The 25,746-nt window shown below is 54.2% G+C and overlaps 3 protein-coding genes and 2 long non-coding RNA genes across 6 annotated transcripts; 2 read left to right on the plus strand and 3 right to left on the minus strand.

Moving 5' to 3' along the window:
- The first annotated feature begins 756 nt into the window (after positions 1–756).
- Positions 757–2,926, plus strand: LOC114067890. Its single transcript, XR_003573490.1, has 2 exons — positions 757–812; positions 2,749–2,926. It is a non-coding gene; the product is annotated as an uncharacterized LOC114067890 (long non-coding RNA).
- On the minus strand, positions 1,172–6,586 carry LOC114067888. Its single transcript, XR_003573486.1, has 2 exons — positions 6,527–6,586; positions 1,172–1,368 (listed from the first exon to the last, which is right to left on the minus strand). It is a non-coding gene; the product is annotated as an uncharacterized LOC114067888 (long non-coding RNA).
- Positions 6,587–7,040: 454 nt separating this feature from the next.
- On the plus strand, positions 7,041–11,147 carry FEM1A (fem-1 homolog A). Its single transcript, XM_027903619.1, has one exon. The coding sequence runs from the start codon at positions 7,173–7,175 to the stop codon at positions 9,204–9,206; it is 2,034 nt and encodes a 677-aa protein (XP_027759420.1). The 5' UTR covers positions 7,041–7,172; the 3' UTR covers positions 9,207–11,147.
- Positions 11,148–13,131: 1,984 nt separating this feature from the next.
- TICAM1 (toll like receptor adaptor molecule 1) lies at positions 13,132–16,910 on the minus strand. 2 transcript variants are annotated; one of them, XM_027903621.1, is made up of 2 exons: positions 16,858–16,910; positions 13,132–15,589 (listed from the first exon to the last, which is right to left on the minus strand). In XM_027903621.1, the coding sequence occupies exon 2, from the start codon at positions 15,411–15,413 to the stop codon at positions 13,359–13,361; it is 2,055 nt and encodes a 684-aa protein (XP_027759422.1). In that variant the 5' UTR covers positions 15,414–15,589; positions 16,858–16,910; the 3' UTR covers positions 13,132–13,358. The 2 variants fall into 2 exon arrangements, with proteins under 2 accessions (XP_027759422.1, XP_027759423.1); XM_027903622.1 differs by lacking the exon at positions 16,858–16,910 and adding an exon at positions 16,469–16,562.
- Positions 15,570–23,538, minus strand: LOC114067892 (perilipin-3-like). Its single transcript, XM_027903623.1, has 11 exons — positions 23,479–23,538; positions 22,813–23,008; positions 22,130–22,212; positions 21,538–21,942; positions 20,785–21,021; positions 20,583–20,685; positions 19,978–20,177; positions 19,655–19,783; positions 19,074–19,568; positions 16,858–16,972; positions 15,570–15,589 (listed from the first exon to the last, which is right to left on the minus strand). Exons 1-11 carry the CDS (start codon positions 23,536–23,538, stop codon positions 15,570–15,572), a joined length of 2,043 nt encoding a protein of 680 aa, XP_027759424.1.
- Between the last annotated feature and the right edge of the window lie 2,208 nt (positions 23,539–25,746).

Raw genomic sequence — 25,746 nt, forward strand, 5'->3', positions numbered from 1 at the left:
CAGAGAGGAAAATACAGGATGGTTTCTTCAGTTTAGGACATCCACGGCCAGGCAGGTGTCAGAGTGACCTTAAATTCAGTGTGAGGCTCAGCGCTGTTCCACCTGACAGTCAGCTCAGGATCACAGAACATCCTGAGTTGGAAGGGACCCACAAGGATCATCCAAGTCCAACTCCTGGTTAAATTTTTTCCCTTTCAGTGGTGCACCCAGGGCAGTTTGGGGGTGACACCCCCCCTCTGCAGTGCTGCTCCGTGGCTCAGTGCAGGCAGCAGTTGGCACTGTCCTTACACAAACACGGTGTTGGGTAACACCTGGCCCCGGTTTTATCTGATTTCCTGGACAATGGTGGTATCACTAAATGCTCCCTGTTAAATAAGACCACCTGGACATCTCCTGGTATCAGCTCCAGCTATCACAAACACTCTGGCTACCTAGGCCAGCACAAAGGACTCTTATCTCCAGAGCAGCACAAATCCCCTGACTGAAACAACCCATCTGGAGTTTGATTAAAGTGTCTATAGAAAGCACATATGTTAAAAAAAAAGGGAGGGAGGAAGGGAGGGATGGGGCTGCTCCCCCTGAGCTCACACAGTGCACAACCCCTGTCAGCAGCAGCAGCAGCAAACCCTCTCCTGTTGCTCCACACTTTCTCCTCCCATGAAAGGAGCAGCAGATCCTGAGGAATAGTTTTTGTTTCTTTCCTTTTTTTTTTTTTTTTTTAATTTTTATTGCCATCTGCTTACAACAGCACATCTAACAGGCTCGGTGAAGATGGGAAGGATGCTGTTCCCTGCCTGGTTTCAGTGGCTGAGGTAAGTAAGCCTCACTCAGACGGGGGAATAAAGTCAGATCCTTTCCATGGATGTGAGCCAGCATTGTCCTTTCACACCTTATCCGTGCCATATGTGAGGTATTAACAGAGAAAAGCTGGGGAGTGGAAGCAAAGCTGGACCTGGGGTGAACTAAAGACTGCTCATCAACAAATCCAGAGAAAGGAAACAGCAAAAAGGGTTTGTTTTTCTTGCTTAAATCAGCCTCTCAGTGGGATTCCAGGAAACTCAGCACCATCATTATCTTTTTCTTTGCTGAGTCCTTCTCTCCAGCATTCCCCCAGTATACACTGCATTTGCTTATTTTAGTCAGACTGAAATCTAACTGGGAGACAGACAGGTTGACAGAGCACTCCTGGAGAAGTTTATCACAGGGTAAGGAAAGAGGAGCCCCTGCTGAGCCCTGATGTCCCTGTAGAGTCTCCGGGAGTGAGAAAATGGAGCAGAAACTCACGGGAACAGCCACAAATTGGAGAGATGATTGCAGGGAGGTCTGACACAGTCTCATGAGGAACTCTGCGAAGAGCAGCATCCATCCCTGGAAGGAGAGACAAGACCAAGAATTAAGGATGAGAAAACCGAGGAAGGACAGCAGGAGAAGACGAGCGGGAGGACGTCCCTGAGGAGGCAGCGCTGCTCTCCTGGCCTGGCTCTGTGTGGAAGACTAGTGATTTTGTTGTTGTGTTTATAAAGGTGACAACAAATCATAGCCTGCCATACAGCCCAGGCTGCCACGGCCCCAGAGACCCCGAGAGCCCTGGAGCTGAGAGATGGCCATGGCTGGAAGTGCTTTGGAGGTCACGTCGTGCCTTGTTCTGCTCCCCTGGGCTCTGAGAGAAGCAAAGGGAGGCACATCCGAGGAAATCCAACTCATCCTGGGGCTCATCCTGCAGCTGGCACTCCCCTGCCTCCCTTCAACACAGCTTCTCGTGGAGATCAGCTGTCAGGAAGGGAATTGTCTCCCTCAAAGCCCCCCCAGACACAGCAGGGCAGGGGCAGGGCCCTGCTGGGCACTCGGGCACCGCTGGCACCTCCATGCCTGGCAGGGGTTGTTTGGAGAGTGGAGCCCTTTGCTTCCAACAGGGCTTTAAAATATAAAAAGAACACATTTTCAACACCACTCAGAGCCTCTATTCTCGAAGGTACCCAGGTGTGAAAATGAAACTCCTGAATCCTGCCGAGGCCAGTGGTAAAAGTGCTGAAATGTCTTCAATAATTTGAGTTGTTGGTGCTGTTGAACACTTTCTTTTTCTCTTTCTTTTTTTGAACCAACCCAGGATATGTTCAGCACTGCCCACATCATTGGTACTATGGAATATATGATTTAGGAATCATACAATCCCAGAATGGTTTGGGTTGGGAGAGACCTTAAAGATGATCCAGTCCCACCCCGTGCCATGGGCAGGGACACCTTCCACTATCCCAGGTTGCTCCAAGCCTGGCCTTGGACACTTCCAGGGATGGGGCAGCCACAAATCTATTGCCGAAAGAATTTTAAACCAGCACAAATCACTGTGCTTTGACGGTGCCTGAAAGAAAAGATCCACATTGCACAAGCCAGAGCAACTCACTCTCCCCCTCCCTTTTACTCCCCCACTGACAGATTAAATCCACACAAAATTCCGAGGGCAGCGGTGCAGCCATTAATGCTGGAATGGTTGGGCTGGTGTCTGATGTAAATGAAACTCCACTGATTTAGTGTTCCCCAACAAGCCTGTCTGGCGTGTTCATCCTCTGCAGTCTGATCAAAATCCTCCCTTCCAGGTAGCCGTGGCCTCGTGCCCCACATAACCACAGCAAATAATGTCATCACAGCCCTAATGGGGAAGGCAGTTATAGGACAAAAGCCCCTGCAGCAAGTTGGGGATTGGGTCATCGTTCCTCTTAATGTCACGGTGCCATTTCTCCCTATTTTTAGAATTGTTCCCTTTGTACAGCAAATTGCTCAGTTGGAGAGAAAAATCTCATCTTCATTGGCTCTGGTAGCGAGGGACCATCTTCCCCCAGCTTCTGGAAATCACCCAGGCCCCTAAAAGCTGAAGAGGTGGATAAAACCCGAGTACACAGCTGCCTGCAAACCTCACTTTAGACTGAAAGAACCCAAGGAGCTGCTGCAGCCACAGACTGAGCACAGAGACCTCACAAGAAATCTTGCAGGTGTCTAAATTACCCACTCCCCCTTTCAGAAGTAGCTCAGGGATTCAGTAAATCGGCCTGGCCTCTGTTCCTAAATTATTCCGGTGCTTTTGGAACTCTAAGCACAGTTCTAAACTCCTCCACGTTTTGAGGGGAAGAGATGGGGAACAATGGATTAGGAGTTATTGTGTGAGAACGTTCCCAATGATAAATCCCAGCCCTTTATTATTATCCAGGCTGCATTTTGTGGTGTCCCAGACTCCTCAGCACGAATTGAAGCTCTTTGGCTTCCCTTGCCCTCGAAGAAGAGAAAACACCAGCTGTAAATTCTGAGTCTGCAGCCTAAATAAGCCAGCCAGAGCAAGAACAGTTATTATTGCCATGTTATTGGCAGGGAATTGAGACACAGGAAGATTAAGTGGCTGGCCCAAGGTCACCAAAGGAGCCTCTAGCAAAGGTGAGGGCTCAGCCTGGATTTCAGAAGTCTCTGCCCAGTACTTCAGCCATCCATTCACTTGCTTCTTAAGTACCCTGTCATTATTTCCGTGAGGAAAATTATGCTACTCCTGGAGCAGCCAGCACCGTGTAATTCAGCTTGTCTGAAAGGGAATATGAAATGGCAGCTTCAAAAAAAATTAACCCTCCTGCCACACAGTGTGGCAGCCCTGTCAAAACGGCTTGTTTTTTTTTACCTGCTCTTCCTCCCCTGGGTGTTTAACTTCCCTCTCTGTTCCCAGAACTCTGGCTGGGGCTGTGTGTGTGTTACCCCACAAACCCTTTTGGGGTCCCTGGGGGGACTGTGGGCTGGACAGGAGGGATGTGGTGGCTTTGGGACACTCTCAGGTGGGTGTTGTTGTTCTTCCCTTACTCCCAGTTGTTGTGTCAGTGGAAGTGGGAGCTGCAACCACTGATGCTGATCTGGATCAGGAGACATCTGGTTTAGGAGCTTCGGGACACAGGCTGGGAGAGCTGGGGGGGTTCACCTGGAGAAGGGGAAGGATCCAGGGAGACCTGAGAGCCTCTCCCAGGGCCTGAAGGGGCTCCAGGAGAGCTGGAGAGGGACTGGGGACAAGGGATGGAGGGACAGGACACAGGGAATGGCTTCAAAGTGCCAGAGGGCAGGGTTAGATGGGATATTGGGAAGGAATTCCTGGCTGTGAGGGTGGGCAGGCCCTGGCACGGGTTGCCCAGAGAAGCTGTGGCTGCCCCATCCCTGGGAGTGTCCAAGGCCAGGTTGGAGCAACCTGGGCTGGTGGAAGGTGTCCCTGCCTGTGGCAGGGGATGGAACTGGATGGGCTTTAAGGCCCTTCCAATGCAATCCATTCTGTGATTCCATGATTCCGGTTCTGTGTGATGTCTCCATCCCCCTGGTGCCCTGGTTTGGGACACTCTCGGTGCTGACCTTGCCAAGAGAAGCCAAAGGGCACAGGAGAACCAAAGTGACAAAGTGACTCTGGTTTCTGCCACAGCCAAAATCCTGCCCCAGACCTTCGAGGGTGATGCAGGTGCAGCCCATCCATCCCCACCTCCAGCTCTCTTTGACTCCCCAGACAGAGTCATCCAGGTACCCCTGGGCTGGGAGCAAGGACCTGAGGCTCCAGTACATTCCATATTCACAGATCTGCAGGGAGAGGCTGTTGTGACCCTTCTCCTCAGGCTCTTTATTCCCTCATTACTAAGCAATTTATTGATGGAAAAAAAAAAAAAAAAAACATTTCCATCAGCTGCACTTTAAAGCCACGATGTCTCTGAGCCCACCCCAGAACGAGGGGCAGGTTCTGAGGTAGATTTGGGACCTAAAAAGCCTTTGTGGTGGTTCAGGTGAATCCCTAATGGATTCTGTGGAGGGGAAATTAATAGGAAGCTTTGGTTAATAGATACTTCAGATAAAAGAGCGAGTGCATCTGGTCACCATGGCAACACGAGGAGCCAGCGGGGAGAGGAAATGTCACCGTGTCTGTGCCTTGACCTGCAGCACAAACAGCCTCAAACCTGGGGGGGGGTTTGCACATGGATGTTCCCAGTGGGGACAGGGGGACAGCTTGGATATTCCCACCCAGGGAGCTGCTGCACACAGACACACCCCAAGCTTCTCATGGCAGTGCAAAATGGACCCAGTGTGCCCAAACCAGCTGCTGGCAGCTGTTTAGGTGTGAAAGCACAATTAATTTGTGCCCAGAGTTGTGTATTCGCACCCCAGGGGGACAGGGAACAATCCCAGGTATTCCAGCACACACAGAGGAGCAGCTGAGGGAGCTGGGGGGGCTCAGCCTGGAGAAAAGGAGGCTCAGGAGGGACCTTCTGGCTCTGCAACTCCCTGACAGGAGGAGGGTGTCAGGGCGAGGTCAGGCTCTGCTCCCAGGGAACAAGGGACAGGAGGAGAGGGAATGGCCTCAAGTTGTGCCAGGGGAGGTTTAGGTTGGATATTGGAAAAATTTCTTCACTGAATGGGTTGTTAAGCTCTTGAAGGGGCTGCCCAGGGCAGTGGTGGAGTCAGCATCCCTGGAGGGACTTAAAAGCTGTGTGGATGTGACACTTGGGGATGTGGGTTAGTGGTGGGCTTGGCGGTGCTGGGGGAATGGTTGGATTTGACCCTGGAAGGCTTTTCCAACTTAAATGATTCCATGATTCCTCCCGTCCTGATGTGCAGGAAGCTGCCCTTGCACAGCACAGACACACTGGAGGAGCTCAAAGAGACCTTTGCTCCTTTTCTTCTCAAACACAAAGTCACCGAATCACAGAATCATGGAATGGTTTGGTTTGGTTTGGATTTGGTTTGGAAAGGACCTTAAAGCTCATCCAGTCCCGACCCCTGCCATGGGCAGGGACACCTCCCACTATCCCAGGTTGCTCCAACCTGGCCTTGGACACTCCCAGGGATGGGGCAGCCACAGCTTCTCTGCCCAACCTGTGCCAGGGGATGCCCACCCTCCCAGGGAGGAATCCCTGAGCACACTCAGACCTCGTGTCGTGTGGGAATTCTGCCACGGACACTCCGGCTCTGGCTTCCAGAGGCACCTGCTGCTCCCGGTGACTTCTCAGCAGCTGCTGAAGTGAGGGCTGGGCTCGCACTGCCTGTTATGCAGAAGCAGTTTCTTAGCAACAAAAGTGATATTCGGCGTGAAGGCAACAGGCATTAGCGGGATAATCCACAGTAATTCCAGACAAGACCTAAAACGGGTGTATGGACTGAATAATAATCATGACAGACAGAATAATAATAATGGAAATAATGAGACTAATCTTGTTTTTCCCGGAAAGGAGAAAAAACAGCTATAAATAAAACACAGCGGGAGAAACCCCATGCCAGTTCCCTGTATGAAGATTAGAGACACTTAAACTCAACTTATGCCCTAAAAATAGGTTGTGGTGAGTAAAGCTTTGCTCATCTAAGCTGGGCTATTTATTGCTCGAGTGTTTTCCCTCGCTCCAGGCAGGTATTGTCACTCAGGGACAGAGGGAGCTGGACACAACGTCCTGTGGAGAGGATTGGAGGGAACAAATCTGTGTTTGCTGTTGGAGACCAAGGCTTTGCCTCCTACAAGGCAGAAAGTTTGCACCTTAAAGCGCTCCATCAGATCTGTCGCACTGGACGATACCTGAGGGTTCTGTTCCAGCTCAGGATATTCTGATCCCACGGCACACCGATGAGTCAGACTAACGCTGTGTGAGCCGCTGTGTCTTGAAGTTCAGCAACATCAGGGAATTCGATATAAATAAAACCGGCACTAAACGCACACACGCTACTATAAACACACTTGGACGACACTGGCTCCTCACGGGTCAGCCCGCGCGGCGCTCGCTGGGAAATGTAGTCCAAGCTCCGGCCCAGCCCCGTTGATGGCCCTGGCAGCTCTGGGGAGGCAGGACTACAATTCCCAGTGTGCCCCGCGCTGCCGGGATACCCTCCCTGCCCACTCCTCCCCTCCCGCGCTGCCTGCTGGGAAGCCGAGTGCAGGCGGCGCGGGGCCGTAGGGGTTGCACGGCTCTCGGGACTACAGTTCCCATCATCCCCCTCGCTGCGCGCCCCGCCCCGCTCGGCGCCATTTTGTTCCTTGGCGCAGCCTGAGATGGCGGCCGGGCCCGGGCGGTGAAGGTCCCGCCGAGCTGAGGGCAGGGGGGTCCCGTCGCCCCCCGCCCGCCCCGCGCCGCGCTGGGGCCGCGCCGGAGCCGCCGGTCCATGGCCAGGACGCGGCCCCCGGCGCCATGGACCTCCGCACGGCCGTCTACAACGCGGCCCGCGACGGGAAGCTGAAGCTGCTGCAGAAGCTCCTGGGCAGCCGCAGCCGTGAGGAGCTGGAGGCGCTGACGGCGGGGCCCGGCGGCGGTGGCGGGCCCGGGGCGGGCAGCACCCCGCTGCTGATCGCGGCGCGGCACGGGCACCTGGAGGTGGTGGAGTACCTGCTGGATCACTGCGGGGCCCGGGTGGAGGAGGGCGGCTCCGTCAGCTTCGACGGCGAGACCATCGAGGGGGCCCCGCCGCTGTGGGCGGCCTCGGCCGCCGGGCACCTGGGGGTGGTGCGGAGCCTCCTGGACCACGGGGCCTCGGTGAACCAGACCACCCTGACTAACTCCACCCCGCTGCGGGCCGCCTGCTTCGATGGGCACCTGGAGATCGTGCGGTACCTGGTGGGCGAGCGCGGGGCCGACCTGGAGGTGGCCAACCGGCACGGACACACGTGCTTGATGATTTCGTGCTACAAGGGGCACCGGGAGATCGCCCGCTACTTGCTGGAGAAAGGGGCCGACGTGAACCGGCGCAGCGTGAAGGGGAACACGGCCCTGCACGACTGCGCCGAGTCCGGCAGCCTGGAGATCCTGCAGCTCCTGCTCCGCTCCAAAGCCCGCATGGAGAAGGACGGCTACGGAATGACCCCCCTGCTCGCCGCCAGCGTCACCGGCCACACCAACATCGTGGAGTACCTCATCCAGGGGGGGCTGCAGCAGGAGGAGGCCGCGGGGAGCGCGAGCGGGACCTGCGCCTCGGGTGGGAGCCATCAGAGGGGCTGCGGCCCCAGCAGGGAGACTCAGGGCTGCCAAGAAGAGGGGGGTGAGGGATGCGGCGCCTCAGCTTCCAGCCAGGACGAGGTCCCGACCGTGTTCTGCACTCGAGAGGCGGCTGTGGAAGCGCTGGAGCTGCTGGGTGCCACGTTTGTGGACAAGAAACGCGACCTCCTGGGGGCCCACAAGTACTGGCGGAGGGCGATGGAGCTGCGCTGCGAGGGCGGGAAGTACCTGCCCAAACCCGAGCCCCGGCAGCTGGTGCTGGCCTATGACTATTCCCGGGAGGTGAATTCTCTGGAGGAACTGGAGGCCCTGATCACAGATCCCGACGAGATGCGGATGCAGGCGCTGCTGATCCGGGAGCGCATCCTGGGCCCTTCCCACCCCGACACCTCCTACTACATCCGCTACCGCGGCGCCGTCTACGCCGACTCCGGCAACTTCGAGCGCTGCATCAACCTGTGGAAGTACGCCCTGGACATGCAGCAAGGCAACCTGGAGCCTCTCAGCCCCATGACTGCCAGCAGCTTCCTTTCCTTCGCCGAGCTTTACTCCTACGTGCTCCAGGACCGCTCCAAAGGCACTTTAGCCACCCACCTGGGCTTCTCCGACCTCATCGGGGTGCTGAGCAAAGGGGTGCGGGAGGTGGAGAGGGCCCTGGTGCACGGCAAGGACCCCGTGGCTGACTCGGTGCAGTTCACCAAGACGTTGGCCATCATCCTGCACCTGGTGTTCCTGCTGGAGAAGGTGGAGTGCACCCCGGAGCAGGAGCACCAGAAGCGCCAGACCATCTACCGCCTGCTCAAGTGCAGCCCCCGGGCCAAGAACGGCTTCACCCTCCTGCACATGGCCGTGGACAAGGACACCACGACGGTGGGGCGCTACCCCGTGGGCAAGTTCCCGTCGCTGCACGTGGTCAACTTGCTCCTGGAGTGCGGGGCCGACCCGGACAGCCGCGACTACGACAACAACACCCCCCTGCACGTGGCCGCCCGCAACAACTGCCCGCTCATCATGAGGGCCCTGATGGAGGCCGGGGCGCACATGGATGCCACCAACGCCTTCAAGCAGACGGCCTACGAGCTGCTGGACGAGAAGCTGCTCACCAAGAGCACGATGCAGCCCTTCAACTACATCACCCTCCAGTGCCTTGCTGCTCGAGCCCTGGACAAGCACAAGATTCCCTACAAGGGGTTCATCCCCGAGGAGCTGGAAGCCTTCATTGAGCTGCACTAGGGCACGAGAGTTGGTGTCCCCCCGGCCTGTCCCTCGCCTGTCCCACCCCATGGAGGTTGTGCAGCCGGAGGTCTCGGGCTGTCCTCGGCCAAGTGCTGAGCTTTGTCCCCATCTGCCACCGCAGAGCTGGCAAGGCAGGGCAGGGAGGAGGAGGCTCGAGAGCTCTCGGCTGTCCCTCGTTGTTGTCACCTTCAGGTACCAGCTCTCTCCAGTGCACTGTGTCCACAGAAGGCCACAGCCCCTGCCCTTTCCCGTCTTGTCCTGAGAAGGAAGGAGAACGGAGATTCCCTGGGACTTGCTGCCTCTCCCGTTAGTGCTGGATTAACTCAGCGTTCAGCTTTGGAGCAGCTACACAACCCCTCCCACGTGCTCTGGCCCTCCCCAGCCCACACATCCAACACGCAGAAAGCGAGTGAGGAATAAAATGCCTTCCAACTAATCCTTTCCCCTCCCTCTTGTCACGTTTGGGACAGCACAAGTCCAGCAGCTGAGGGGCTCGTGCTCTGCTGAGGGAGTTCCTTGCATGGCACAGGGCTGGGTGTGCTGAGGACAGGGTTTTTCTCTCTCTCGGTTGGCCAAAGGGTGTTTTAAGGCCTGAGATTTCCATGATTGTGCATAAAGCTGGGATGTTTCTTCTCTCGTAGAGCCAGGCCCTATCTATGCTGCAAGACTTCTCCAGTCCTGTAAGATAGAGGAAGGTCAGTCCTGGTTATGCAGTTTCACCCGTAGATGTCGGGGGTTTATGAACGGGGAGGAAAAGCTGCTTTAATGAACCCAAGTTGAAAAACGTGATGTTGGGGCCCTTGGCTTGCCCACTGCACACCTTTGTGCTCCATTCCCCGTGTGGAGGTGCTTTAGCTCCAGAGGTCAGCAGGGATCGAGCTGTGAGGGTGGACGTGGCCAGGTTTTGGAGCCAAAACAGCACAGGCTGAACCATTTTTTGAGGCTCAGCTCTTGCAAGCCCTGTAGGACGGGAGGTACCTGCAGTGTGTGGGGGTGTTTGCGGGGGGTTATTTAAGCAGGTGAGTGTTTGTGCCATGTTTGCACCAGCGTGGGCTGATGGAAGATGAAACATGAAAGTTTAAGGTACCTCCTTGTCCTCGGGAGGTTTTAGTGTCACCTCCATGGGCTGTGTTAATTATCCCATTAATTAAACCTCCATACAGTGGGTTCTGAGCAGCCGGTTTGGGCCTTCGATTCTTTTTTTTCTTTTTTTCTTTTTTTTTTTTCTTTTTTCTCTCAACTTTTCTGAGGATGGTGCTACTTCAAAGGTGGAGTTCGAAATCTCACCTGGCTGCTGTTTGGACAAGCTCCTTCCTTTAATTAGGATCTGCACACACCTTGGTTTTTTTAAGGCTTAGGGCAGGTTTTTTGCCTCCATGAGCAGAACCCTGTGTGGTGGAAAACAAAAGAGTTTCCAGCGGTTTATCCTTGTGCAGGGGGGTGACAGGACTTGGGCAGCCTGTGGCTCATTTCTTGGCCCTGAGCAGGGTGGGAAGCACAGTTTGGGGGAGGTGGGAGGGGGGGGGAAGCAGCTGCCTTGGAGCTTTGGGAAAGGTCCCACTTTTGGGAGAGCAGACCCCTGGCACCACCTGTGCTCAATGTGCTACTGAAGCTTCTCTACTTGTATTTATCAGCCTCAATAACCAACGCTCTCTGCCCCTTAAAGATATTGTAGATCTGCCATTACATTTTTGCAGTGTTAACTATAACATTTATTTATGAAGCAAGGAGGTTTAACTTGAATTGAGCTGTAAAGTGCAGAGTTAGTTTAGCTGCCTTCTATTTTTGTTGGATTTTTTTTTGTTGTTGTTTGTTTGTTTTATTTTTCCTTTTGGCTGAAACCTGACCTAAACTGCAGGAATGGGATTTGTTCCTTTGTGAGCTGATGAGCGCTCTTAACTTTAAATAATAAAACAAAAAATGGCTGCTAGAATGCAAGTGCCTTCCAGTGGACTTCTTCCTGGTGAGCCTCTCTTTCCAGCTTGTCCCCGAGGGATGGGACACTGTGGGTGTGGAAATACGGGGTGTTTGCAATCAACAGGTGTGATGGATTCGTTGTTGCTCCTGGGAAAAAAAAACTTATCTGTGCTGCAGTGGCAAAGTATCCCTGGAAGAGGATAACACTGACACTGAAATGACACCTCTGCTTGTGTTTTTTTGCCTTGTGTTTTGAGGTCAATGAAACAGCGTGAAGGGATCTGTGTTGACTCAGGTATTGCCTGCCTTACACACCTGGGACACCGGGCACAGCAAGCAGAATTTATAGTATCGAATTTATGTTTTTTCACCCCCCAAAAATCTGTTGGTGGGAGGGCAAAACCAGAGGAATTAAAAGGTGTTTCCTCCTGTGCTCCAGGTGATCTTTGGGTGTGTGGGAGAGCAGGAGCCAGGCAGGTACAAGGAGCCAGGTGGCCTCAGGGCAGAGGCAGTGGCTGATCAGTGCAATTCCATCTGGAAGGCAGTTATTCCATGCAGAAGCCCCCCTGGAGCTGGGATGGTGTGGTCAGGGGAGCCAGGGGGTCCAATCAGGTACAGCAGCCCCCAAGGAGGAGAATATTTTGTGTGATAGAAAAGGCTTTGATTTTAATTTCTTTTTTTTTTTTTTTTAATTATTTTAAACACATAAATAATGTGTAATTGCACAGAGGGCCCAGCAATTAAAGGTTGATAGTAATTACAGGGTGAGAGAACTCACTGCATGATTTAGGGGTGATTACACTGAACAGGCCTCATCTATTGTAGGTGTTGTCTGGGCCATGTGGGGCAAAACAGGGAGTTGTGGGGAGCAGGGAAGTGTTTCAGTGATTGTTTTGTTAATTATGTTGGACAGAGAAGAGTTTTGTTCCCCTGGGGTGGCTGCAGACCCTGCTGTACCCCACACATCCTCCCCTGTCCCTTTCTGTGATCCAGGCAGGCTGGATGTGGCTGTGCTTGAGGTTGTTTACAAGCTGGAGCAGCTTCCAGTTGCCTCATTCCGTGTGGTGTTTATTTATAGGAGGAGAGGAGCTGGGGAAGGAGGGATGTGTGTGTTCTCCCGAGGGGAAAAACTGTCCTGCACTGACTGCAGGAGGCACGAATTGCATTAACACAGCACCTTTTTAACAGAAAATAGAGACATAAAAGGAGTTTGAGCACTTGGAGGATTCCAGCAGGCTCTGGAAAGAGTAAATGAGTTAAACTGTTGTCACTGGGTCCTGCAGAGTCTTCTCTGAGGACTTACTGATGTGTCTCATACAGGGGGTGGGAGTGAGGCTTGAATGGTTCTTGGACAAGGAGCACAGTCCAGAATTAGGCCCTGTGAGGGCCCAGCTTGGGCAGTCCCAGGTGTGGGATGGTTTGTTGGAGTCCTGAGATTTGGAACCTGCTGGAACAGGCACAGAGTGACAGGAACACACACACACCCCTGCAGGACCTCCTGGGCTGGGGGCACCTCCCCGTGTGGATCAGAGTGACCCTCGGGATCCACTTTAACAGGGATGTGTCTCCTCAGCTCCTCTGAGGGGCAGGAATTGGGTGGGAGGAGTCGGGTGAGGAGTGGGGTGAGTCCTGCCCTGCTCCTGGCACAGCCTGAGCTGGCTCAGGGCTCTGCTCCACCCAGGGAACAGCCCCATTCCCAGTCACTCGGTGGCTTTGGGGTGACCTCTGCTGACGATCAGGAAAATGGCTGTGCCTGGTGGGTTGAAAGAAGAGGGAGGGATCTGGGGCTTTGCTCTGCTGGAAGAAAACAGTGGGACCCTGTGGTGCTCAGCACCTTGGCAGGAGGGCACAGTGACCCCCTGAAGATTGTCCCTCCAGTGATTTGCTCGGTGCTATCTCCCAGCCCTTTCCACCCCACATGCGGAACAGGTTTTTCATGTATCCCTGACTGCCCCTTTTCTAATTCTGCAGGAAAAAACTGGAGAAACACAAATAAATTCATTAAAATTTATTTATAAAATCTTCAAGTAGCCCCAGAAAATCAGGAAAATAGTTTTCTCAGTTATATGAGAATAATCACAAGGAAAACAGTCCAACATAAAATCAGGAATTTTCTTCTATGCTTCAGGAAAGCGGCACCTTTGACCCCCAGAGAAGTGAGATTAGTCCCAGCAGAATCACTGTAATCTAGGATTTGAGATCAGTTTTGCCTCTGACCTTGGCTGACCCCGATCAGACAGGGTACCTGGTTTGCCCCTCGCTGCCCTGTGGCCCAGTTTCCACCTGCATGGTGTTGTGGTTCCCGATCTGGACCATCCGCGCGTGCTGGATGACGATCCCTCCCGGGCCTGGCGTGATGTTGTAGTGGCCTGGTGGGAGCAGTGGTTGGGAACTGGGGGGACCCATCTGAGCTTGTGGGTGGTGCCCAGCAGAGGGAGGGACCGTGGGGGTGTGGGGACACCACTGTTGGGATGGCTCTGGTGGCCACGGCTGTGTCACTGCTGGAGGCACCTGGGAAGGGAGGCCAAGGCTCAGGGCAGCCAAGTTTTTCTGGGCCTGCTGCTCTTCCCAGCGCAGCTGGAGTTTCCTTCTCTGCATCTGCTCCCACATGGCTTTCTTCTGACTGATCTTCTTGGGGTTAAAAGTGTTGTGCACCACCTTGGGGAACAGAGGGGAGCTCTCTTTCAGGGTCACCAGCGCGCTGAGCATCCTGGGGATCTGACTCTGCTCCAGGGCGTTCGCCTTGGGTAAAAACGGGATGACTGAGTAGTGCTTGGACGGGTCGTGGATGGACTGCATCAGAGCAGTGTCTGTCTGGAACAGACACAGGTTGCTTGTGAAGTTCTTGGTTAGCAGGAGGATCATGAAGGCGGAGTTTTCCATCGCCTCCAGGAAGCCTGCCATGTGGCTGCGGCCGGCGACGGAGAAATCCTCGCAGAGTGTGGCCCCGTTGGACACCCCCATGCTCTCCAGCAGCTTCTTGACCCGCTGGGCAACAACCTCATCCTCGCTGGCATGCAGGACAACAAATGTGAAGAACTTGCCACCATCTGGCTCTGACAGGGACACTGGGTCCACAGCTGGGAGAGGAGGAGGAGGCCAGGCTGGAGAGGGGGATGAGCACAGGGGAGGGGGAGTGAAGTTGGAAGGAGGTTCCTGAAGAGGAGGAGGAACGGTTGAGGATAAGGATTGTGTGGGAGGAGGAGGAAAGGAACGGGTTGGAATAGAAGCAGATGTAGAGTTACAAGGAATGCCTGCTGGCATATCAGTGCCTGCTGCAGCTCCTGGGTCAGGAGGACCAGTAGATAGTTGCTTTTCATCTTGCTTTTCATACGTGTTTTCTCTTGGAGCAGAAGGTTCTGTCACTGTGCTGGGAATGTCACTGCTTTGGGCAGGCTGGATCACAGCCCCCTCTGAGGGAACAGGGAGCTCTGGGTGGCAGGAACTGCCCTGCAGACCTTCCTCTGGCCGGGGCACTTGGGCACCTGTGTCCTGGCCGGGGTGGGAGCTGGGGCTGCTGACCCAGCTGGATTCCTGGGGGCTCTGTGTGTCCCTGTTGGGGTGTCCAGCACTGCTGGGCTGGGGGACGCCCTCAGGGGGAGAGGGAGGGCTGTGGAAAACCAGTGTTGGCGATTCACTGACCTCCAAAGAGCTGGGGAGAGAGGAGCTCCCCGTGGAGCACAAGGTCCGTGGGGCTGAGAGCTCGGAGTTGCCTCCGATCTGCACTGGAGAACTTCTCAGCACGTAACTGGAGCTGCCCCTCCGGAGAAATCCCGTGTTCTCATCGGATCTCAGCGTCTGAAATCTGTCACTCGGGCCCAAGCTGGTAGCAAACCCCTGCTCCTCAGGTAGGATGTTGTTGAGCATCCCCCTCTGAGTGTCCTGGCAGGCTTTGGTGGCAGCCTGGCGGGCCTTGTCCCAGGCCTCAGGACTGCACAGCTTCTCCTGTGCCAACACTTTGTACACCTGTGCCAGCAGTGCCACGGCACCTGCATCCAGCTGGGGAGGCTGCACATCCTCCCCATCCTCTTGCCTTCCTGCAGCACCCAGCTTGGTCTGCTGGACATACCGGGCTGCTGGGTTATCCCTCAAGGCATCCAAACAAATCCTTGCCTCCGTGTCTTGCCCCAGGGTGAGCAGGACCATGGCTTGCAGCAGCTTGCTGCTGGGCCCGGGTATCAGGTGCCTCAGTTTGAGTTTGAGGCTCAGGAGTTTGTCTTGTGGGACCCGGGACAGAATATTAAACACGTCCTCAAAGCTTGGCTGGAGCTCAGTGCTCTGTGCCATCTCAGCAGCTGCTGGCCCAGACCATGGAGTGAAGCGGCAGGGATGGAAAAATCATCTTATGGCATCTTTTGTTCCCGTGTGGGGCTCGAGGGTGTCCTGGTTGCGCCTCTCGTACCACACAAGCTCTTTGTGCCCAGGGCTCGTCTTGGAACTGGGTTATCTCTGTCCTGGGGAACCTGTGAGGAGAACAGAGGACAGTTCAGAGAGGGTGATGTGGGGAGCTGAGGGGATGCTCCCAGGGCTCGTGGAGCTCCCAGACGCTCCCTCAAGTATTTTTGCCTCTGTTCTGTGCTTGCAGCTCTGCCAGCGCTCCGTGCGTTATCCCAGCCCTGTGATCAGCAAAGGGCTCGTTCCTTGCATTCTTTTCACAGTAATGATAACTGGTTTTAAATAATTACTGAAGTAATGATGTGTTTAGGTAAATGTGAGTGGCTGTCTCCTCCAGGCAGGGGGTTCCAGAGGCCTTCTTGTGCTGGCAGTTGAGGAATAAAGCAGGCTTGGAGAAAACCCTTTCCAACTGATAACCCGAGTGCATCCCCTGTCAGGCTGCTGATCATGAAATGGTTTGGGTTTGGAGGGACCTTTAAGATCACCCAGTTCCACCCCCTGCCATGGGCAGGGACATCTTCCACTAGCCCAGGGTGCTCCAAGCCCCGTCCAACCTGGCCGTGGATGCTTCCAGCCACAGGTTGCTCTGGGTAACCTGTGCCAGGGCCTCCCCACCCTCACAGGGAGGAATTCCTTCCCAATATCCCATCGAACCCTGCCCTCTGGCACTGGGAAGCCATTCCCTGTGTTCTGTCCTTCCTGGCCCTTGTCCAAAGTCTCTCTCCAGCTCTCTTGGAGCCCCCTGGATCCTTCTCTTCTCCAGGTGGACACCCTCAGCTGTCCCAGCCTGGCTCCAGAGCACAGGGACTCCAGACCTTGGAGCGTCTCCGTGATCTCCTCTGGGCTCACTCCAGAAATTTCATGGCCCTCTGATGTTGGGGTCCCGGAGCTGGGACTAGGGACATTGTATCCCCATCCTCAGCTGGTCCCTGAGCCCCCGCACTCACCCAAGGCCTCTGACAGGGGTTTAATTAAACAGCAGGAGTGTCCGGAGCAGAGGAGCTGATTCCCGGTGGGACACCGCTCCAGGCGCTGCCTGAGCACTACCGCGGGAACTTTCCCTATTTAAAGGCAGCCCAAGCAAGTGCCCCCGAGTGCCTCTCGACTGTGGAAACTTTCTACTTTCAATCTGCTCGTTTCCGCTCTCATAAAAATCCTCCAATTGCCCAACGAGCGCGGAAGTTGCAGCGGGCGAGGCGGGGGCAGCGCTCGGGTCTGATCCCCGCGGGAGCCGGGGAGGGGTGGGATGAGCCGGGGAGGGATGGGATGAGCCGGGGAGGGATAGGATCAGCCAGGAAGGGATGGGATCAGCCGGGAAGGGAAGGGATCAGCTTACCTGCGGCCAGTGCCGGTGCCCGGGGCAGGCGGAAGCGGCGCGGGGCGATGGGCACGGCCGGGGCGGAGCGGGGCGGGACCGGGGGAACCGGGACAGGGGACAGCTCCTCCAGGGCCTGGGGACTTCAACAGGAGCATCTCAGCCCCCCTGAGCCGCCACCTCCCCCTGTCTCGACCAGCCCTGTCTGGTGTCTCCCCCCATGAACTCGTAGAGGTGACACCAAAAGATTTATTAAAACAAAAAAGAGGCAAATTATGAGCCCCTCTTAAGACGTTTTGAGAACTTGAATAAAATCCTCCCTCAGTAGCGTAATAGAGTCAAGGTGACAATGAATAAGGGAGCTTGAAAACATCTAATCCAGGTGTTGTTCCTGGGTTTGGGTACATTCCCTAACACTTTAATTCTGGTGTAGGGTGCTGATCAAACACTAAGAAATGTGAATTTAGGGCAAAAAATAAACTTGAAGCCGCAAATCTAATAGAGAAACATTGATAGCAAACACACAATAAGAGGGCAGCTGTTGAAGGGGGGTTCAGAGCAGTGGGGGCACTGCCTCGAGGAAGTGTTGGAAGTGGGATGAGTGAGGATGGACAGCCCAAGATCCAGAGGGGTGAGGGGGAGACAGGAATGGGACATGAACAGAAGCACCTGAGCCTCAGGCAGAAGTCTTGGGGACAAAAGATGTTTTTCTGCTTCAGAAAGCATGGGACATGCTAAAAGCAATTTGTTTTTTCCCCCTCCAGCAGGACCAAGCCTGGCCAGAGAAGAGGTCTGGTAAATGCAAGCTTTGAAGCAGCTCAGGTAAGGGGAGAACTCGACACTGCAGCTTTAGGTTCACACAAACCCACACGCCTCTGAACGCAGGTCACACTTTATTCTGGTGTCTGCTCAGCAGCTCCAGCACAGGGGCCATGACAGAACACGAGTTACCCAAATAAATTACATTAGAAGTTGTTACAAAGCCTTGTTGGCTGGGAAAGAACCAGCACCTTCCCCCCTTCCTCCCCCTTTTAATAGCAGGATATGCTAATCCCATGGCAGGCAGAGTAAATCCTGGGAAAAGCTGCCTTGTTTGCCAGCTTAGTGGCTGTGAAGTGTTTCAGGCCTGCAGTTACACAACCATGATCCCTGGAGTCAGTGGCAGAGCTAGGAAAGATAAGGCCCTAAAAACCGTGGTGATTAAAGAAAACCCCACCCTGCTGAGTGTTCCTCCATGAAGGAAGAAGTGTTTGGCTGATCCACGAAGAGAAATCTCTTCCTGAGGAGCAGCTTCTGGCTCCAGCTGTGCCAGATGTGCCGCATCCGGCCCAGCCTCCCCGGAAGCACAAGAGGCACAGAGGAAGTCGAGTCCTTGCCGGGCATTTTTGAACTCGTAGAAGGCGGGAAACGGTGTCACAAAAGTCGAGCTCAGCATCTCCTCAAGTTTTCCACGGCTTGGGTGGAATTAAAAGCAAATCCTACATTTTAAAAATAAAAGCTGAGACAACTTCTTCTCTGCCACAACTTGTCTCAGCAAGAATAAGCCACTCACACGAGCAGCTTGGTTGACAAAGAGCTGAAGTGCAGGTCCCCATCTTCCCTTTCAGCGCAGCAGGGATTTAAAAATAGTAAATCAAGATACACAACCACCCTCCCCCCTCGGTTGTCAAATGTCCTTGCAACTGCATCTGACTGTAAACTCAGAGCAGGAGGCACTTGTGGCACAACTGGACACACGACTAAAACATCAAGTGCAGTTCTAACCAGGGAGCCTTGGCCAGAAGAGCTGGGATTTATCAGAGACCTTCCTCTGGTGCACTAGTTTTTACCTCCCTTGCAGCCAGTGCCACCTCTGTGTCTTTCTCTGCCTCCTCTTCCTCCAGCTTCCCTGCTTTCTTCACTTTCCCTGCCTTCCCTTCCAGCTTTCCTGCCTTCCCCTCCCGCTTCTCTGTCTTCACCTTTCCTGCCTCCTCCTCCACCACCTTCTCTGCTTCCTTCTCCACCAGCTTCTCTGTCTTCTTCACCTTTCCTGCCTCCTTCTCCAGCTTCCCTCCTTCCTCCACCAGCTTCTCTGCCTCCTTCACCTTTCCTGCCTCCTTCTCCAGCTTCCCTGCTTCCTCCTTCACGTTTCCTGCTTCCTCCTCCAGCTTCTCTGCCTCCTTCACCTTCCCTGCCTCCTCCTCCAGCTTCCCTGCTTCCTCCTTCACCTTTCCTGCCTCCTTCTCCCTCTTCTCTGCCTCCTCCTTCAGCTTATCCAGCACTTCATACCACGTTTCCCCTGGGATCCTGTTGGTTCCCTTGAGCTCTCTGGGTGTCTCAGTCGCCTCCTGTGATGATGGAGCCTTTTCCAACACGGGTAACTTCCTATCAGTCACCATCTCTCTCTTCTTCTGCTTTCTGCTGCCCTGAGCCACCTCAGCTATGGCCCTGAAGGGCCCCACGAGCCAGTTCAGGGGGATGTTGTGAGTGACATACTCAAACAGGACATCGAGGGACCTCCGGGCTTCTGTCACACAGTCCTGGCTCTGCATCAGGGTGATGCTGGAGAGGTCCTGGAAGGACATGGCATTGGAAAAAGAGCTATGGAGCTTGTGGATATTTCGAGTGGCCTGATACACAGCCTCTTGGATGTTGCTGGGGAGGCCTTGGATGCTGGTTTTCAGGTTCTCATAGACAGGCTGTAGCTGCTGGGTGATGATCCTCAGCATAGTTAGAGTGCGGGACTCTACCTGCTGGGAGAGAGACAGCTCAGTTACCAGAGCAGGTGGGATGGCCACCAGCCACCTAAGGCCTGGCCAAATACACCTTGCAGGGATACCTCTGGCTGGCAGGCAGTTTGAACTTGGTTTCCTTTGGGTTGGGTCAGGCACCAGTTCACCCACAGCTGATGGAGCTTCTCCTGCCCTTCCAGCAGCTTCTGGCCAAAGCTCTCCTTCACAGACTCAATCTGATGGGGAAAAACGAGAGGAGCAGCTGCATTGCAAGCACACACAGAGAGAAGCAGGAGGGCTTCCCTGCCAGGGAGGGATCCAAGGTGACAGTGGTGCAGGGTGGAGGAGCAGCTTCCAGCTGGCTAGCAGGGCAGGAAGGCTACAGACAGGAGGAAAGTGTGTGTGTGTGGGGGGAAAAGCGTGCCTGTACCAGTTTGATTGCCATCTGCAGCCGTGACAGGGTGTCCTGGGTGCTCTGGCGGATGCACTGCAGCTTGTGCAGGGAGTGCTGGTAGGCTCTGAGCCGGGCTCTGCTGGACAGGGAGCCCAGGCGCACAAAGTAACTGCGCTGCTCCTTCTGCTCCTCCACGGACACCATCCCAGAGCCCTCCACGGCGGTGGCCAATTTACCTGGAGGAGACAAGAACAGAGATGCAAGCCGGGCTTCCCTCCCCCAGCTGGGAGGAGAGGGGAGAGGTCAGATTAACCCCTGGGAGAACAGGAAGGTTGCTGTGGGAACAGGAGAGGTTTGTGGTTGTTCAGGTGGTAAAGGCAGCCCCTGCTCAGCACGTTCTCTTCAGATAAGCAGACTCGATGGAGAGGTTGAAGCGTGAACCCATGTGTTTATTTACCTTGAGGCTGATGGGCAGGGACCAATAAATGCTTGAACTCTGTCCCATACCACGTGGCAATTTGGTGTTGGCGAATTCAGAGCTACCTGTCTGCTTCAGAAGCTGAGTCTTGCTGGGTCAGGTGCTCTCTAGTCACGTGGGGAAAGGATTTGCATTTAGAGCCGCCAGGGAAGGAGTTTTTTACCTAGTTCCTCCTCTGTCATCGGGAGGAAGTGATCCACCAGATCTTCTGACATCTCCAGGACAGATTCCACACCCCCAGCCACTGCCTGGCTCACCGCCTTGGCCTTGCTGATGCTGTTGGTCACCACTGAGTTGGTCATCTCCACGCCCGTGCTTATCTTGCTCGAGATGGTGCTATAGGCAGCGTCCAGGGCTGTACTGACCGTGGAGGTGACCACGGATTTGGTCTTCTCAACACTGTCTTGGACAGCCCCTTTGGTCAGGTCCACTGCCTCAGTCACCTTGTTGGTCACCAGGTCCTTGGCACCTTGGGCAGCCCCTACAGCTGCACTGATGGTGGAAGCAACAGCAGACTTGGTCCTGTCCACGCTGTCCTCCACCATGTGCTTGGTGACATCCACAGCCTCTGTCACCTTGCTGGTCACCAGCTCCTTGGCTCCCTGGGCAGCTTCCACAGCGTTGACAATCGTGGAAGCAACTGCAGACTTGGTCATGTCAACGCTGTCTTCTACAATGTGCTTGCTGAGGTCCACTGCTTTGGTCACCTTGTCTGTCACCAGCTCCTTGGCTCCCTGGGCAGCCTCCACAGCGCTGACAATGGTGGAAGCAACAGCAGACTTGGTCCTGTCCACACGGTCCTCCACCACGTGTTTAGTGGCATCCACTGCCTCCGTCACCTTCGTGGTCACCATGTCCTTGGCTCCCTGGGCAGCCCCTACAGCTGCACTGATGGTGGAAGCAACAGCAGACTTTGTGTCCTCCACGGCCTCTGTCACCTTGTTGGTCACGAGGTCTTTGGCACCTTGAGCAGCCTCCACAGCGTTGACAATGGTGGAAGCAACTGCAGACTTGGTCTTGTCCACATGGTCCTCCACCATGTGCTTGGTGACATCCACAGCTTCTGTCACCTTGGTGGCCACCAGCTCCTTGGCTCCCTGGGCAGCCCCTACAGCTGCACTGATGGTGGAAGCAACTGCAGATTTAGTGTCCTCCACGGCCTCTGTCACCTTGCTGGTCACCAGCTCCTTGGCTCCCTGGGCAGCCTCCACAGCGTTGACAATGGTGGAAGCAACAGCAGACTTGGTCTTGTCCACACTGTCCTCCACCATGTGCTTGGTGACATCCACGGCCTCTGTCACCTTGCTGGTCACCAGCTCCTTGGCTCCCTGGGCAGCCTCCACAGCGCTGTTGACAGTGGAGGTGACCACTGACCTGGTCAGCTTGACGCTGTCCCCAACCACACTTTTGGTGAGGTCCACAGCTTCAGTGACCTTCTCAGCCACGGCTCCTCTGGCCTCGCAGGCGGCGTCCATGGCAGATGTCACCTTGGTGGAAACCAGCTGCTTGGTGTCCGACAGCACCTAGGGCAGGGAGAGGCAGAGAAAGATATTTTAGGGGATAAAAAAAAAAAATGGTAGTGCCTCCTCTAACCCCTTCCAGGGCCTGGCCTGGCACAGCCCTGCTGGAGTTTATTTCCCCCGTATTTCTTCTGCACCCAAAACAGTCCCACCAAGCCACGGCTTCCCCCAGGAAAAGCCTTTTCTCTACCTTGTCTGCTGGCTGCTGAAGGAAGGGCAAGGTCTCCTCCAGCTGATCCAGTCCTTTACAGGCATAGTCATTCACAAGTGCAACTAGAAGAGACAACCAGAGGTACCAGTTTATTCTTCAGTTTGGGGAGGGATTTTTGACCCTGCAATGGCCAGTTCAGAATGTCCAGTTCGTGAAAGCAAGGCCAAAATACATAAATCCCCATTCTGGGGTGGGATGTGTGTGGTTTTCTCATGAAAAAGGGAACAAACCCTACAATTTGGCAGGTTCAAATAGTCTCGATTTTGCCTTCCCAGCTTTCTAGCTGTAGAATTTCCTCCAGCTGGAGTGTAGCACTTGCTTTTTAATAAGGTTTAAAGGCTTCAAAAGCACTGGGATGGACAAGCCTGAGCTATATCCAAGGCGGACACTGCTCCTACCAGCTGGGGTGGTCAGAACTTGGGAGTGGTGGAGGAAGAAAAGGCAGTTTCTACTTTGTATCTTAAAGAAACCAAATTGTTTCCGCCAGTAACAGATTTGCGTCCAGGAAATTCAGTGTCCAGGAGCTGAGTGGGAGATAACAGCGCTAGAATGAACCAGACCAGGGTGCTGTAGGAGCTGGGTAGGACCCACCAGGCACACATCAAAGTCCCCTCCCCACCTACTCCTCTGTTCCCAAGGGTCTCTCCAGCCCCTCCACTCACTCTGTGGCTCCAGCTGGTTCAGGATGGGCTGTGCCCCTCCAACCACACTGCCCACTGCCACGGCTGCCACCGTCTCAGCCACGTTGCAGACGCCACTGAGGCAAGGGTGGGACTCCTTGGTGTAGTTGTAGGCAGAGGAGACCAGGTTGAAGGCAGAGTTGAGCAAGGGCAAGCTGGTCACTCGATTGACAGCGCTCTGAAACCCAGGAGGAACAGTGACATCAGAGCCCAGCCTCGAGCTGGGGGGGTGCACACAGCCACGAGTCTGCCCAGGAAGGTCCCAAAGGCACAGCAAACCCATGTCCTAATCTTTCTTAAACTCAGGGCTGGGAAGATTCATCCCAAGGCCTCTACCAAGCCAGTGACAAAACAAGGTTAACAGTTTGAGCTCTGGGCTCGTGGACTCTGAGTCACACTTTGGTTTCAGCACCAGAGCAGATGTGGAAGTAGGACCTGTAAGCTCATGTTTCAGAATTACTTGCATCACTTGAGCCAGTCCAGAAGTTCTCCTGAGCCAAACATTTGCCTCCCTGCGTTAAGGGAGTTTCGGTTTGGCCACAGCTTCACGTGCTTTATCTTTCTGTGCCCCCCAGCCTGGTTTTGGGGGAGAAGAGGGGGCTGGCAGGAGATTTCCAGAGTGCTGTTTAGTGTTGCCCTGGCACCTACCGCTTGCTGCTGCTCCTCAGCCTTCAGCAGGTCTGGTTTTGGGGTCTTTCCTGAGGCCATCCTGAATTCAGCTGCAGCTGAAAGGAAAGACAAGGGTTTAACAGCACAACTTCATCTCCTGCAGTGAAATAAAGTCCCACTAAAACAGGAGAAAAGCAGAGGGCAATTGGCTGAAAGCTGCAGGTTGGAAATAGGTGAGAGATGTCTTATCTGTCTTGTGTTTTCTCTGGGTGGTGGGGTGACCATGGCTGGACACCAGACACCCACCAAAACCACTCCATCACTCCCTTCCTCAGCTGGGCAGAGGAAAGAAAATATAACAAAAGGTGGAGATATAACATAGATATGTATCATATGTGTATAAATATAACATGGGTGGACATAAGGACAGGGAAGGACCACTCACCAATTATTGTCATGGGCAAAACTTGAGGGAAATTCATTTGTTACCAATCAAAGCAGAGTAGGATAATGAGGAATAAACCCAGATCTTAAAACCACTTCCTCCCACCCCTCCCTGCTTCCCAGGCTCAACTTTACTCCTGAGTTCTCCACCTCCTGCCACCCAGCAGTGCAGGGGGGACAGGGAATGGGGGTTGTTTATAGCCCTTCTCCTCTGGAATACCCTCTGCAATGGATATTCAGGGGAGTTACTTTGCAGTCACCCCCCTTTTCCTGTGTTCATAGTGAAGGACTTGTCAGCTTCTCCAGCACTGCCCACTCCAACACCACTGGCAGGCTCATGGCTCTGGGACGGACACAACAATCCTGGGGAGTTTTCCCAGGAGGATGAGCCAGGTTTCCCAGGTGCAGCATTCCAGCTTGAATCTTGCCTTCCCATCCTCCCAGTTAGGCAGGAAATCTGCCCTCACTTCCTGTGAAACCAAGGCTCAGCAGCACTCTCGTGACATAATGGGATTAAAGAAGTGTTAATGATGCAATCATTTAAGTGTCTGTTGGCTTTCCCAGCACAGACCTCGGTTGGTATCTGGACACTCCAGCATTGGCAATAAATCCAGGATTAATGCTCAGCCTTGGTCAGGCACAGCAGGGATTTGTGCACGTTTGTTCTTCAGTACAGACTCTGCTTTCCTCTCCTTTCCAATTAATTCCTGCTCTCAGATTTGCTGTGGCATTTTCCAATGGAAAACCCTCAAACCAAAATCCCTCCCAGACTGGATTCCCAAGCCACACGCTGCTCCAGGCTCCCTGACAGACTCTATCCCAAAAAAACTTGCCCTCTGATTCACGGCAGAGCCCATTGTCTCATTTCTTGTGTTCTTTGCCTCGTGTAAGGATTTTATTTTACTGAGAAACGGGAACAGAGAGCTGTGGAGAAGCAGTGAAACCAGCAATTGTGAGCCTTGGACTGGGCAGAGACATCTCAGGAGGTGACTTGGTCAAACATCAAATATTTCTGCATTAACCGCTCAGTTGGTCAGAATTCAGTGAGGTTTGAGCAGGGCAGGGATGCAGGGTGGTACAGCAGCACAAGTCATCACCTCCAGCCTCTCCAGTGAGAAGCCAAGAGCCAACACTCCCCTGGCAATCCCACCTAATTTAACTGCACAGCAAAACCAGCTTGAACTTCACCAGGCTGGGAGAACTTGTAGCAAACTGCTCCCAACAAAGCAGGGCTTGAAGGTGAAATCCCAGTCCCAGAGTCGGGGGTTTGGTGTCAGTGGCTCTTCCTCTGTGCTTCGCTTTCGGGCAAGTTTGTTGTTTCTTTGAGTCCGAGCAGGCAGACTCAGGGGCAAAGCACAGCTCTTTCAACACCATCACCACAAACAACCCCCTTTGCTCAGTTATTTTGCTTCTGGACGGGTGGGAAAAGCTCAAATTGTGGAGTTTGACACCATGGTCTTGGTGTCAGGGTCAGCACAGCAAGAAGAGAGGATAGAAATCAGGAGCAACTCCCTGGCTGATAGAAAATCAGGTAGAAGGTTAAAATCCACCTCTGAAGTGCGGAGATCCCACGTTAATTGTGGATGCAGCCTTGCCAGGGATAATCCTTCAGCACAGTCGTGTCAGAACAAGATTTGCTCTCTGTGTGGGAGAGATCCACGTGTTGCAACACCAGGGGTTTGCAGTGTGGGCAGATCTCCACAAACCCACAGCGTGGTTTTATTTTCTCTTTCCCCTGCCAGAGTGCTGAGTGTTTTACTTCAGAGGCTGCAGGAAAACACGGTGCTTGGCAGCTCTGGGCCAGCTGGTGCAGAGGGCACGGCCAAGGCAGGATTTTGCTGTGGGTGGAAGTCCTGGCGGGCA

Source organism: Empidonax traillii, unplaced genomic scaffold (genome assembly GCF_003031625.1).
Source record: "Empidonax traillii isolate 1590-97213 ecotype Southwest subspecies unplaced genomic scaffold, ASM303162v1 scaffold986:size372637, whole genome shotgun sequence".
NCBI lineage: Eukaryota > Metazoa > Chordata > Aves > Passeriformes > Tyrannidae > Empidonax > Empidonax traillii.